Genomic DNA, 13391 nt, shown 5'->3' with positions numbered 1-13391 from the left:
CTATCTATTTGGAATTGCAACTGTTTCTCCAAAAAAGAGACTATTAAATATAGACATTACCTCATAATAATTGGCAAATGGATTGGAATAGATGGGGATACCATACTGGCAAATATCTACGGACCTCATAGCCCCGGGGAACAAAAGAAATTATGGCATGATTTAGCAACCATAAAAAACACAAAGCCTGGTAATTGGATCATTTTTGGAGACTTCAATGTAGTAAGAAGAGCCGAAGAAAGATTTAACTCAAACTTCTGTCAGGTGAGTGCCCTTTCCTTTAACAAGTTTATTAGGGACCTAGAGTTATAAGATTTTAGGATGGGAGGAGAAATTTATACGTACATGTCGAGTTGGAGCAAAATTGAGCAAACTGGACAGGTTCCTGGCATGTACAAATTTTCTTGCAGCCTTTCCGTCACTTGTAGTCACAGCACACCTACGTGAGTTATCTGATCATTCTCCAATCACTCTAATTAGTACTTCCACAGACTATGGACCTCCACCTTTCAAGTTATTTAACTCATGGTTTCTAAAAGATGGGTTTGATCTTACCGTTAAGAAAGCATGGGCGAAGTTTCATGGGTATGGTAATCCGGATGCATATCTCGCTGCAAAAATCAGATTTCTCAAAAATGAAATCAAGGCTTTGAAGAAAAAATCAGATGAAGATTCAAATCATGTGATATCAAAAATTAAGAGAAAGCTGCTGAATCACGTCCTCTCACTGATTATGAATTAGATACCAGGAACCACTGTTTACAAAAGATAATGGAAGTAGAAAAACTTGCAGTAATGGATCTGAAACAAAAGGCTCGGGTGAAATGGAATGTTGAAGGAGATGAGAATACAAAATTCTTTCACGGTTTTATTAACAGCAAGAATACGGGTAAAAGAATCAATGGTCTAATGTTAAATGGTAAATGGACCTCATATGCCAACGAGGTCAAAGACGCAGCTTTGCGGTTCTTCAAAAACAAATTTACGGAGACCAGATTATCGAGACCCAAGCTTATAAGCCCTCATTTCAAAACCCTTTCCATGATGCAAGCGATCAAACTTGAAGCTCCATTTAGTTATGAAGAAGTCAAGAACGCAATATGGGCATGTGGAAGTGAGAAGGCTCTTGGACTCGATGGCCTAACCTTTAAATTCTTGAAGACTTACTGGGAGACAATAAAATACGATGTCATGCAATTTGTTCTTCACTTTAATAAGTTTGGGACCATGGCAAGAGGTTGTAACTCAACTTTCATATCTCTGATCCCTAAGATCAAAGACTCCATCTCTTTCTCAGATTACCGACCCATCAGTCTTATGGGATGCATGTCCAAAATCATCTCAAAAATCCTAGCCATCAGAATCAAATCAGTTATTGGCGATCTTATCGGGGATGCACAATCAGCTTACGTGGAAGGAAGAAGTATATTAGACGGTCCACTAATGATAAACGAATTACTCTCTTGGTCAAAGGTGATAAAAAAAGATTTCGATGTTTAAAGTAGACTTTGACAAAGCATTTGATTTCATCAACTGGGATTGCCTCGACTCAGTACTCTCACAGATGGGCTTCGGCCGTAAGTGGAGACATTGGGTGCGCGGTTGCCTTAATTCATCCCGTGCTTCGGTGTTAATCAATGGTTCGCCAACATGTGAGTTTGAAATATCTAAAGGTGTTCGCCAAGGGGATCCCCTATCCCCTTTCCTCTTCATCATTGCCATGGAAGGCCTCAATGTAGCACTTGAGGATGCAAAGGAAAAAGGTATATTTAAAGGTATCCATATCCCAAATCATGGTCCCATCCTAACACACTTGTTCTATGCGGACGATGCCTTATTCGTGGGTGAATGGTCCAGATCCAACCTAAAACATTTAGCCAGTATTTTAAAATGTTTCAATGCATCTTCGGGCCTCAAAGTAAATTTTAACAAATCAAAAGTATTTGGAATCGGTGCTTTTGTTAGGGAGACTGAGAATTGGGCTAGCATTCTCGGATGTGAAGCGGGTTCACATCCTTTCAATTACCTCGGAGTTCCAGTTGGGGCGAACATGAATCTTAACAAAAACTGGAAACCAATCATTGATAAATTACAATCCAAGCTATCTTCTTGGAAATCAAAGACGCTCTCATTCGGGGGAAGATTGACATTAATCACTTCGGTATTGGGGAACCTTCTCACATATTTTTTCTCTCTTTTTAAAGCCCCAGTGGCTGTCACGGATAAACTTGATCAAATAAGACGATGATTCCTATGGGGTGGAGATGAAAGCAAAAGGAAAATTCATTGGGTGTCTTGGGACAAAGTCGTTGCTCCTAAATCCGAAGGTGGTCTAGGTGTGGGAACTATTCGTACTTTGAATACTAGCCTGCTCGTAAAATGGTGGTGGCACTTGAAAACTGAAAAGGATTCCCTTTGGGCCACTGTTATAAAATGAATTCATAATCTTTACAATAAACCTCATGACTGTCTCTCAAATCAAAAAATAAGGGGAGTATGGAACAACATTGCAGCATGCAAAAATGAACTCAAGAAATTTGGTTTGGTTAATTCGGATATATTCCAATTACACATTAAATCCGGAGAAAATACATCTTTCTGGTACGACAGGTGGCTAGGATCGGTCACACTTGGTGAAAAATATTCATTCCTCCTTGAGCTTGAATCTAGAAAGAAATGTACAGTGGCGGATAGGATAGTCAATAATCAGTTTGAAGCTCACTGGAAATCTAGTGTGGATGGGGTTTACGAACTGCTATGTATCGATAACCTTAATAATGACTTATCAGTGGTACATTTGGTTCGAGGAGAAGACCATTGGACTTATGCAATAGATAGCAGCAGTCAATTCTCAGTGAGCACTCTAAGGAAAAAACTACTATTCCCCAACCGTGTCTTACCATATTTTATATGGAATAAGATATCATCGAACAAAGTCAATTGCTTCATATGGCGAGCGATACAAAGGAAGATCCCATCTGCAGTGGCACTTAGGAAAAAGGAGTTAAAATCGAAAATGACATATGTAGTGCTTGTGTTAATGGAATGGAATGCTCTGATCACATACTCATACAGTGTCCATTTGCTTGCGAGGTCAGGAAGGCAATATTCACTTGGTGCGGTTTACAACATGAGTCTTTCACATCAGTTGGAGATCTAATCGTATTTGCAGAAAACTGGGGAAGATGCCCAAGGAAGCGGAAGAGATTCATTATCATTTGTCAGGGCTTACTCTGGACTCTATGGAAGTTCAGAAACGATCGGGTGTTTAACGGATTGTTCCAAAATCTCATTCATGGTGGAGGGGCAATTAAGTCAGTGATATTCTTTTGGATAGATACAGAGCAGGGGCAAAGGAGGAATTGGGGATTGGAAAAACTGGATCTCTTCTCCATTTTAGTTTTAATTTCTATTTATTACTTAATATTTCTCTTTCCATGAAAAACTTTGCTGGTTTTTGTACTCCTATCCTCTTGCTAGTTACTTGCTAGTCGGGGTTCGTTTTAATAAAATTTGCCGTTTCCACAAAAAAAAAATACTTAATAAGTTCGTCGGAAAAGACATTGCGCAAAAAAACTATTTTGTCCAAAGTTTTACATATTATTACAAATATGGTCTTCCCTACCGTAAAAATTTGTCCTATTTTTTTGAAAAAAAAATGCTTTTCAAATTCAGTAGCTTCGATTTCATACGTTTTAAACGTCGTTAGTTTTTACGTTTTTTTACATTGTTTATCTTACAATTATTTGGTTACCAAAATCTTGTCCCCAAGAGAAAAATAGGTCAAAATGCATCAAAAAAGAGCCTTTATTTTACAACAAAAAAAAACAAAGAACTTTTCTACATGATACAAAAAACAGGGATTGATTCTTGCTACAACACAAAACCCTCAAGAGAAAATTCGCTCTCACTACGTCACTCTAACTCTAATTCTAACTAACTCATCAAGATACTTACCTTTTTTTAACAACAAAATCCTACTCCTAAAAACTATGATTCCAAAAAGCGACACAAATGTACAACATATCACAGGGCAAAAACGTAATTTTCACCTGGACATAATTAAAGGGGTGGAGGAAGCAACTGAATGACAAAAAAGAGAAGATTCACATATGAATTTACATTCACTATTATCCTTTCTTTTTTTCAGTGTCACCAAATTCTCAACTTGGAATCTCTCACATGCTTTCCTCCTTTGTCTCTTCTTTCTTGACCAATTCCACTTCAAATCACCAATTACATATTCCCCAATATGCCCTTTATCATTATCATCATCATCAACAACAACCATATTGGATGATAATAACACATTATTATCATGTGATTTAGTTTGAGAATCACAAGAAATCAAACCAACAAGATCGAATCTCTTCTTCAATTCTTTCCACTCCCCTTTAAACCATTCTTGAGAATATCTCAAATCCTTACACCCAAAAATCAATCTTTTCTTCTCCCATGGAAAATAAACATGGATTCTATTTCCATTTTTACCCTCCAATTCTTTATCAACCACAATCCCTTCCCACCACCCATCATTCCACCACGCATCCACCACACAACCAACATCAACATCCACCAAAACATCACTCTTTTTCAACATTCTTGAGGGCCTAACTGTCATTCTTCCACTCAATCTCATCCCAAATTCATCATCAACACCAACTCTTGATGACAAAATCCATTCCTACACCATTAACAAATCATCTTTAGTAAAAAAGCTTACATTTTTATAAAAGATAATGAAAGATAACATAAATTAAAAGTTAAAACTCACCTCAAGATTTTTAGACTCATCCCCTGCATCCTTTATATCTTGATACCTGACTTTAAGCTTCTCATTGTGTTTCTTGATAACAACACCTTTAAACCAAACACCTCTAATCCCACTATCTTGAGATAACACTTCTACTTCAGACCCTATTGTGTACTCATATTCTGTTTCCACTAATCTCCTAAGTCTCTTTTTAGGTCTGATCCCATCCACATCCACATCCACATCCACTGCCACATCAGCATCACTACTTCTCAACTTTTTGAGATGAACATGATTATGAACCGTAGACATGAGTTTATGTATGTTTTGGTTCCAATACCCTTTGACTTTGGTTATGTCAAAGGGCTTGATTCCTTCATCTTCAAACTGATTTTGGCATACAAATGGATCCAACTTTTGGTTTATCAAATTCACATTCAGAGCATTGAATTTGAGGAAATTTTCATAGTGTTGAGGGCTGAGGACAGATGCAATTCCATCTATGCATTCGATGCTGAGATCTTGAATACAAAGTGAAAAGAAAATCTCTTTGTGATTATTATAACTAGTGTGAGGTAAATCAAGAACAACCTCATCTACTTTGTGAAACCATCGAACTACAGCCACTTTGTTTCCTCTTGAATCTTCATATAAATCTTCCAAATATGCAACAAGTCGTTTGTTTTCTTCAGCTAATACATACACAAAATCATGAACCTACAAACCACAAAAAACAATAAGTTAATAACTAATTAAAATCTTGAGTTTCTTCAATTATAAGAAAGAAAAAAAAAAGAGTTCTTACTGAGATTTTAACACCACTTCTTGTGTAAGCTTCATAGTGTTTCCTCTTTTTCTTGCATGTCCAGGATCCGACCCATAGAAGCTCTGTAGTTTGATGGGTTTTTTTATGTAAATGAAAATCCTGAGAGAATAGAAATTCATAAGAATAAGAATATGCTACTATATTATATTATTATAAACTATATGTATTAAAAGGATATGAAACGGAATTAATACCTGAAAGTTTTCTAATTTCAACCTCAAGGTATCTCCTGCTCCAAGAACATCATCTATGGGTTTTGGTGGATATGAAAAAGAGCCATCTAAAAACATTTAAGAAAATAAAATATTAATATTGGGATTAGAGAAATTATAGACATGTACTACAAGAAAGAAAGAAAGAAAATGAAACACAAAAGTGAGATAGTTTCACAAGAAGGTGGAAAGATGTAAGATGGATGCATGTTGATTTAGGTTAAATTGGGAATAAATTATTGAAAACAGAAGGCAAGTGTGTGTGTATGAGTCAACGCAAACAAATTTAAGTTGACCAAGAGTAGATCTTAACCTAGTAATCAGGGCTCAGGAATTCCGAGGCTCTCAGCCAGCTCTTGGAATTTGATTTAATATTTCCTGCAGCCCAGATCATTGTCAGTTTTCCATGGAAAAAAACACAACATGGAAACAGCGACTTTCGCCCAAAAAGAAAATTGTAATCAAATTGGATACATATACATCTGTGACTTATATAATTTTTCGTTTCTACAGAATTTTTTGCTCCGAGTTGTAATTTTACATCTTTTCAAAAACTAGATTTGGTACACCCTTTTAAAGGGGTTCTATTGCTAAGAAACAAAAATCCAACTTCAAGAGAAAAAAGCTCTTGAAAAACTCTAAAAATGAATTCTATAAAAAGGGTGAGTAGAAGAAACCCATGAAAAGCAGAGAATTGAGAAGAAAAGAATCCAATCCCAGACCAACTTCTATTGCAAAGAACAATTACAAAACCCTAAGGAAATTAAATTGGATAAGGAAAATTTTCACCGAAAACTATATTGAGATAACGAAACTACAACATTGAACGCAGCATAGATCTAAATAAAATAAAGAAAGCTTTCGAATTTCGAACAAACAGAAACAGAAAACCAATAAGAAAGAAAGAAAATTGAAATTTTGAGAAGGGAAATGAGTTATGTTAATACATACCTGTAACAAGAGAGCTCAACCAATCAATAACCTGTCGCCGAGATCTGAGCTTGGGAGAATTTTCAAAAGGTATATCAGACGACGGAAATAACGATTTGTCACGAATTGCGTATCGATACCGATACGGGGAAGACGAAGACGTCTTCGTTTTGGAGGCTAATTTCTTCTCTTTGCCGACAACTGCCAAATCGGAAGTCCCATCCCGGCGTTTCAAATAATATCGTACCTCTCTTCTTCCTCTATGATTTGTCGAAAAAACTTCTTCCCAGTTCACAAACGCAGAAGACCTCTCCATCTTAAATCTTCCAAACGAACCCTGGTTTCAATCTATACACATACAAGCTTGGAAAATTTTGATATGGATTAAATAAACCTTTCTCTTTGAAATTTGAAATGAAATTGAAATTGGGGGTTTTCCCAACCCAAACTTTTTATAAATTTCGAAAGCGGTAACGCCTAGAAGAGATCTGAAGGATTTAAAACGGGTATTTATAAGCAAATAAATGGAGAGAGAAAGTTTGGGCTTCCTTATTTTGTTTTTGAATAGACAACCGGGGAAGGCACGAAGGAACAGGAATACAGGATGATAACGGGAAGGTCAACCCATCTTTTTCTCTACATAGCATATATAGATTAAAATCTTAAAAGAAAAAAAAATCCAATTCATATTGAAAAATGCACACACATACATAGATACTATTGTTATGGGATTCGGGTCGTTGAGAGATGGTCGATTTTGAAATGGTGCTCGATAATGTTGGTTGAATGACCATTGAAACAGCACAGAAGATCGTTTATACGGTCAATTTAGTTCGTGAGGAAGATAAGTTGATACGCATACGAACGAGTGTAATAAGTATGAGATTACAGGGAAGTCATACCTTAGTAGATTGTAGATTATGCTATTTATACCTGGGTGAGTGTGTCGTGGTTACGTGTGCTAGTCGTGAGAATGTACGTCCGGCCTTTACTTATGTTCATGTAGCTTTTATCGTACGTATTGTTGTCGTTTTGTCATTAATACTTGATTGGCCGGAGGTACATCAATGCTAGTTGGTAATGGCATATCTATTGTCTTAGCCCAATTCCTCGTTCTGACACCAATAAGTAGCTCGACCCTCATTTAATGTATTTGCATAAGAGATATATAAGGTCAGTCGGACTTGGCTTTGTTTCGATGCTCTCTTACTTGGGTTTGAGTGAAGGATTTTGGGGAGAGGCTATGTTAACATCTAACTATGGTTTGAATCGAGGCTATGTTAACATCTAACTATGGTTTGTATGTGGATGACATGTTGATCTTTAGTACAAACCAAGATCAAGTACATGATAAAAAGATATTGTTGTCATCTAAGTTTTCCATGAAGGACATGGGGGAGGCTGATGTGATCCTTGGGATGAGGATTAAATGGATAAACAAAGGGATTGTTATGACTCAATCACATTATACTGAGAAAAATCTCGATAAGTTTAACTTTGGTGATTGTTCTCCGGTGAGTACCCTTATGGATCTTAGTGTGAAATTGATGTCTAATACCGACAAGCCTATTTCACAATTGAAATACTCCAAGGCATTTAGGAGCTTGATGTATACTATGACAAGTACCAGGCCTGATATTGCTTATGTCATAGGAAGATTAAGTAGATATTCTAGTAATGTTGGATTATGTGTCTAAGCTCATAACTAAAATTGGTATATACTTGAATTGATAGTAGCACAGTCCTTTTGGGTTGCCCTCAAACCTATCAATTGGACATGATGATTTTTGGAGAGTGAGAGAGAGAGAGAGAAAGATTAATTTATTATTAAATAAATGGTTTATTAAAGTGTTATGAAAATAATATATTAATTAAATCATAATATTTAATTAATAATTAATCAGAAATTAATTAGAATTAATTTTGGGATTAATTAGATCAATTAAAAGTACATGAACTGTTTTGTTATTTATTAATAATTGAGAAAGGAAGGCTCTACAACCTCATGAAAGAGGTGGACGAAAATCACTAGGGAAACCCTAGGAGATTTCGTCCAAGGCCCCTTGGACAAGGGGATTGGGTTGCTTGGATACCAAGCAAGGGATCTAGGGTATATCCTTTAAACCCTAACTTTGGCACCAAGTTTCCTCAACTATATAAGGAGTCCCCTAGCCATTGTTTCCGTCCATGTCTTCCCTCCACAAGCCTTGGACAAAATTCTCTCCTCTCTCTTAATTCATTTTCTTGCTAGTTTGGTGTGATTCCATTAGAGGCACGACACTTGTGGTGATTTCTTCCAAGAGATCAACAAAGAAGAATTCTAGTTGCTTGCTATAACAACGAAAAGGTATGTAATCCTAAAACCATTTCATCACAATTTCGAAAAGACCGATTTTTTTTATACTTTATAAAAATCAGAGTACCTCTTTTAATAAAACTGTTGCGGAATTTGTTCCCAGAAAAACATGATAAATACGTTATCAAATCATTTCCGAAAAAAAATATTTTTATCCATTTTAAAACTTTTGGGATGTCATCGTCAATACAGAAACATAAGCATAAACAGAACTTAAATTCATTTACACTAGTGATCTACATCTCTTTTAAATCCCTCGGTGTAAAGTAGCTTCATATCGACACATGTGATACAAATAAGCTTGAGTGGGTCAGGTTAGGAAACCTGGTAGGGTTTTCAACCCACAATAATATAATTATTATGTTAAACATCAAACAATCAACCCAATTACCCATCCCCATTATCTTCTTTACTCTTAAGGATCTACCCTAAGATTCAACTATTCCTCGTTCATTCATTCCTAAGGAGTATCCTAAGGAATCAGCACTAAGTCGGCATAGTCGCCAAGGTTTATCTCGTTTATTGACAGTATCGTTTTCGAGAGTCCACTCGCAATACCTGTCAATGGGTTTTTAGAGTACACCGGGTGAACACATCGTTCACAACACCTACATGTTGCGAGTCTGCTAGTGTTCCACTAGACTGTCTAGAATAGTCTGTGGTTGTCATCCATACTCTGCTAGATGACGGGGCCATCGTTTGGCTCATCGTTTTGGCTCATCGCTTCACACCATATTTTATCACTCATATATCATCGCTCATCATTCATCTCATCTTTCATCGCTCATCATTTTTCTCATTTTTCATCGCTCATCATTTATCTCACCTCTAATCTATCCATGTTTTTCCCAACACATTTTGTAGATATAAAATACATATACAGTTTAGATCATTTAAAACATGTATAAAACGTTTCATCCAGCATAGACAACAAGTATTCAGACAGTATACACACATAGCACGTAATTTATATAAAATACTTCATATCTATGTGTAAGATGAAAGTAACTATGCACTCTCTTGTTAAAGTGATGATTCCCAAACTCGAGCAGCGCTTCGCTTCTAACGATTCTATTTTCCTCCGACGAAACCTAGTATTATTACCACTAGATTTTAGTCTAATATTTACCGTGACTAATTATTAGTCTTAGCATTATTATTATTATATAAGCGCTTAAACAATATTTTCCAACACTATGTACAGACAGGGGCCAGACATAAAACACCGGAGGGCAGGACCATTTTGGCATATAGCACTTCTGAAATCCAACAACCCTATGCGGCCCTTTAAACCAGATTCCCCGTACCGCCAGTGGTTAAAAAGATATTATAACGACACTTATATAACTCATAATAATAGCCCAAATACTCATTAAAAGGTCCTAATAACATTACTATATTAGGACATAAGCTATACTAAAGATGGGTTAGGCATAGCTCACTTACAACGGATTTTCTCGAAAACCGGGCTTCGCTGGAGCAGCGTTCCCGATCCAAAAGGCTCTTTTCTCGGGGCTTCGGGAGCCTCGGGGCTTCCTTCGGGTGCTAGGGGGTTTACCTAGGCTTAGGGGGGGTTTTGGGGGCTAGAGAGAGAGTTTAGAGAGAGAGAAGAGGTTGGAATGGTGTGAAGAATGAGGGAACCTGACACCTCTATTTATAGGCTGGAAAACAGCTCTACTCGTCGAGTAGGAGGTCCTACTCGTCGAGTCCATGCCACATGTCACCTTCTGGTGGCTAGCCTTGGGGAGGAAGCAACGACCAGGATTGCGCCACGTCACCCGATTTCGCACAGCAGCCTCCCGACTTAGAAAAATCATAAATCTCGCATACGAGCCCCGTTTTCGACTTTCATTATATCCACGTGTAGGTAAAAACAAGATCTACAACTTTGATTTAGACTTCGTCGGCTAATTCTCGACCGATCTTAAATTTAACAGTAGGAGGAGATTAGACTGTTAAATGACCGCGAAGAATTTGTAACTCCTTCATACGGACTCCGTTTTTGTCTGTCTTTTTATAGTTGAGTTCCTATTAATGAGATATTCATATCTCATTCAGGTCGCGTAGGCCAAAAATTGCTCGAACTAAAATTCGAGTTTCGGACCGTGCACTGCTATGCCAAATCTTAGAAAATTCATAACTTTCTCATACGAAGTCAGATTTGGGCGTTCTTTTTTTGTATGTTCTCGGTTTAACGTATACTACAACTTTTGTTTAGATTACTAATGCTAAAAACTCCTCTATCATAAATTCACTATTTACGTCTCCTGGTGCCGTGCCGGTTTTGCCGAAAACTTCGGCGGGCCATAACTTTTTCGTTATAACTCGGATTTCGGCGTTCTTTATATGTACGGAACCCTTGTAACATATACTACCACTTGGTTAAGATTATTCCTTATAAATAATCTTCCATCAAAAACTCATTTTTGATGTTCATTGTCTCTAAATTGAGTAGCCCGGATTTACGGGCGTTACAAAAATGATCATCGGGCCCCGTCCGGTAATCATACAAGTACATAACACATGTAAGAGTCATGCAGACATCTAGCACCCTAACATATCATAATCATCGGCCAGAATTGGTGCCTTCGATCCGCTAAACACAGTGAGGAAACTCAACTCGAACTGTTGAATCACACTGACAAATCTCTGGCTGCTGGTCCGAAAAATCCCCGAGCTATCAATACTAAATAACATCCAATTAATAATTGGATTTTCAATCCATAACCATCAGTCCGAAAATAGGGTAAAAGGACCATTTTACCCCTTACCTAGTTTGGTCCAAGACTAAGGCCCAAACATACAATCTAAAAGGCCCAAATACCAAAATAATCATCCAAGGCCCAATCATGGCCCAATTTTCCAAATTGGGCCCAAATCCCTTCCAGGGCCTTTTCCAAGAGAACCCAAAACTTGATGGCCCAACAAGGCCCCAAGCATCTAAGTCCAAAATGGCCCAAACCGAAGCCCAAAACGTCCGCAGCCAAACTGATTGAGTACGTGGGGTGTAGTCAGCTCGTACGCGCAGCGTACTCACCTTAGGGCTTGTACGCCCAACGTACTCCCTCATTCAGCCAACTTTCATTTCCATCTCTTAATCCATAAAGACTTTGCTCCAAAACAAATATTTGACTTCCTTGGGTTGAATTATCACGTAAAGTTGCCAACTTTACGTGCATGCATGGATTAATGAAGTTCTTAAAGCTCAAAAGGACTTAATAGATGACTTAATGCATGCATGAGACCATAAAACCCATAAAGTTTGCACCTTTAAGCATAATGAACCCTCCAAACATCCAAATCTACAAGATTTAGCTATTAAAACGACCTTAACCCATCAAGACCAACCAAAAGGAGACAAAGAAGCATAAAACCATAACATGAAGAGATCTAAGCAATAAGAAGACAAAGGTATGAACTTGATACCTCAAAAGACTTGCAAAATAAGTGATGATTTTGGATCTCTAAGCTTCACACTAAGCAATGCACCTTCAATCTTCTTTAATCCCTTCAAACTGAACAAAATAAGTACCAACTTCTTCTCAAGAGCTCAAAGACACAACAATGGATGCTAAGGGTCGAAATTTAGGGTTTTAGGGCAAAGGAGGCTGGTAAAGAGGCCAGCCCTAGGGAATTAAGGACCTTATATAGGGTGCAACACCCTAAAATTAGGGTTTCTTATCCTCCACATACGCCATGCGTAACCCTCGTATGCCCATCGTACGAGGCCTCACACTCGCGATCAAACTCATCCTTAGTACGTTAGGCGTACCGTGTGGTACGCCCCGCGTACTAACTCCAAGCGCTAATAATGCAAAACCTTAAAATATAAAGGGCAAAAAGGAAACAAACTCATAACAAGCGCTACACGAGTGGTTGGGAATTCTTGCTTGTGGGAAGAATCGTCTCTTGGGCTTACAAGAAGTAAACTTGCATTACAAGCTAGGGTTACACCATGTAAACCCTAATGTGTCATGACTCTTCATTTCCATGACCCATGGGTTTGTAACTCCCATGGAGCATCCATGGAGCATCCTATGGGTGGAACCCAACTTGATAATCCATGAAGCCTCTTAGCCCACTATATAAGATATGGAAGATTTACATAATCTACCCATATATTTAATTAGTTATCTTTTGATCACTTAATTAATTCTTGATCAAACTAATTAAATAATATTATTAATATATTAGAACTTATAATATATTAATAAACCATAAGTGTTATTTCTCTCATTTTAGTTTATCCAATTGCATGGTGCCATGCAACCCAAATGGACCATGCCGGGTCGGGTCAAGTATATACCAGAAATA

The 13391-nt window shown here is 37.4% G+C and overlaps 1 protein-coding gene across 1 annotated transcript; it reads right to left on the bottom strand.

Annotated features, from left to right (window-relative positions):
- Nucleotides 1-3789: 3789 nt before the first annotated feature.
- LOC145103872 (uncharacterized) lies at nucleotides 3790-7225 on the bottom strand. Its single transcript, XM_079041143.1, has 5 exons — nucleotides 6743-7225; nucleotides 5774-5859; nucleotides 5559-5678; nucleotides 4775-5470; nucleotides 3790-4684 (listed from the first exon to the last, which is right to left on the bottom strand). The coding sequence occupies exons 1-5, from the start codon at nucleotides 7035-7037 to the stop codon at nucleotides 4049-4051; spliced, it is 1833 nt and encodes a 610-aa protein (XP_078897269.1). The 5' UTR covers nucleotides 7038-7225; the 3' UTR covers nucleotides 3790-4048.
- Nucleotides 7226-13391: the final 6166 nt, after the last annotated feature.

This window comes from Lactuca virosa, chromosome 4 (assembly GCF_052849685.1).
Source record: "Lactuca virosa cultivar CGN04683 chromosome 4, Lactuca_virosa_CGN04683_v6, whole genome shotgun sequence".
Taxonomy (NCBI): Eukaryota; Viridiplantae; Streptophyta; class Magnoliopsida; order Asterales; family Asteraceae; genus Lactuca; species Lactuca virosa.
Note: the sequence above shows the minus strand (reverse complement) of the source record. Positions and strands in the feature narration are given on the sequence as shown.

Bases quoted from the DNA above. Each gene is read 5' to 3' on its own strand.
- LOC145103872 (XM_079041143.1), bottom strand. From the start codon at position 7,037: ATGGAGAGGTCTTCTGCGTTTGTGAACTGGGAAGAAGTTTTTTCGACA. The intron at 5,471-5,558 runs GTAAGAACTCTT...TGTGGTTTGTAG, and splicing joins GAAGTGGTGTTAAAATCTCA to GTTCATGATTTTGTGTATGT. The intron at 4,685-4,774 runs GTGAGTTTTAAC...TTAATGGTGTAG, and splicing joins ATGAGTCTAAAAATCTTGAG to GAATGGATTTTGTCATCAAG.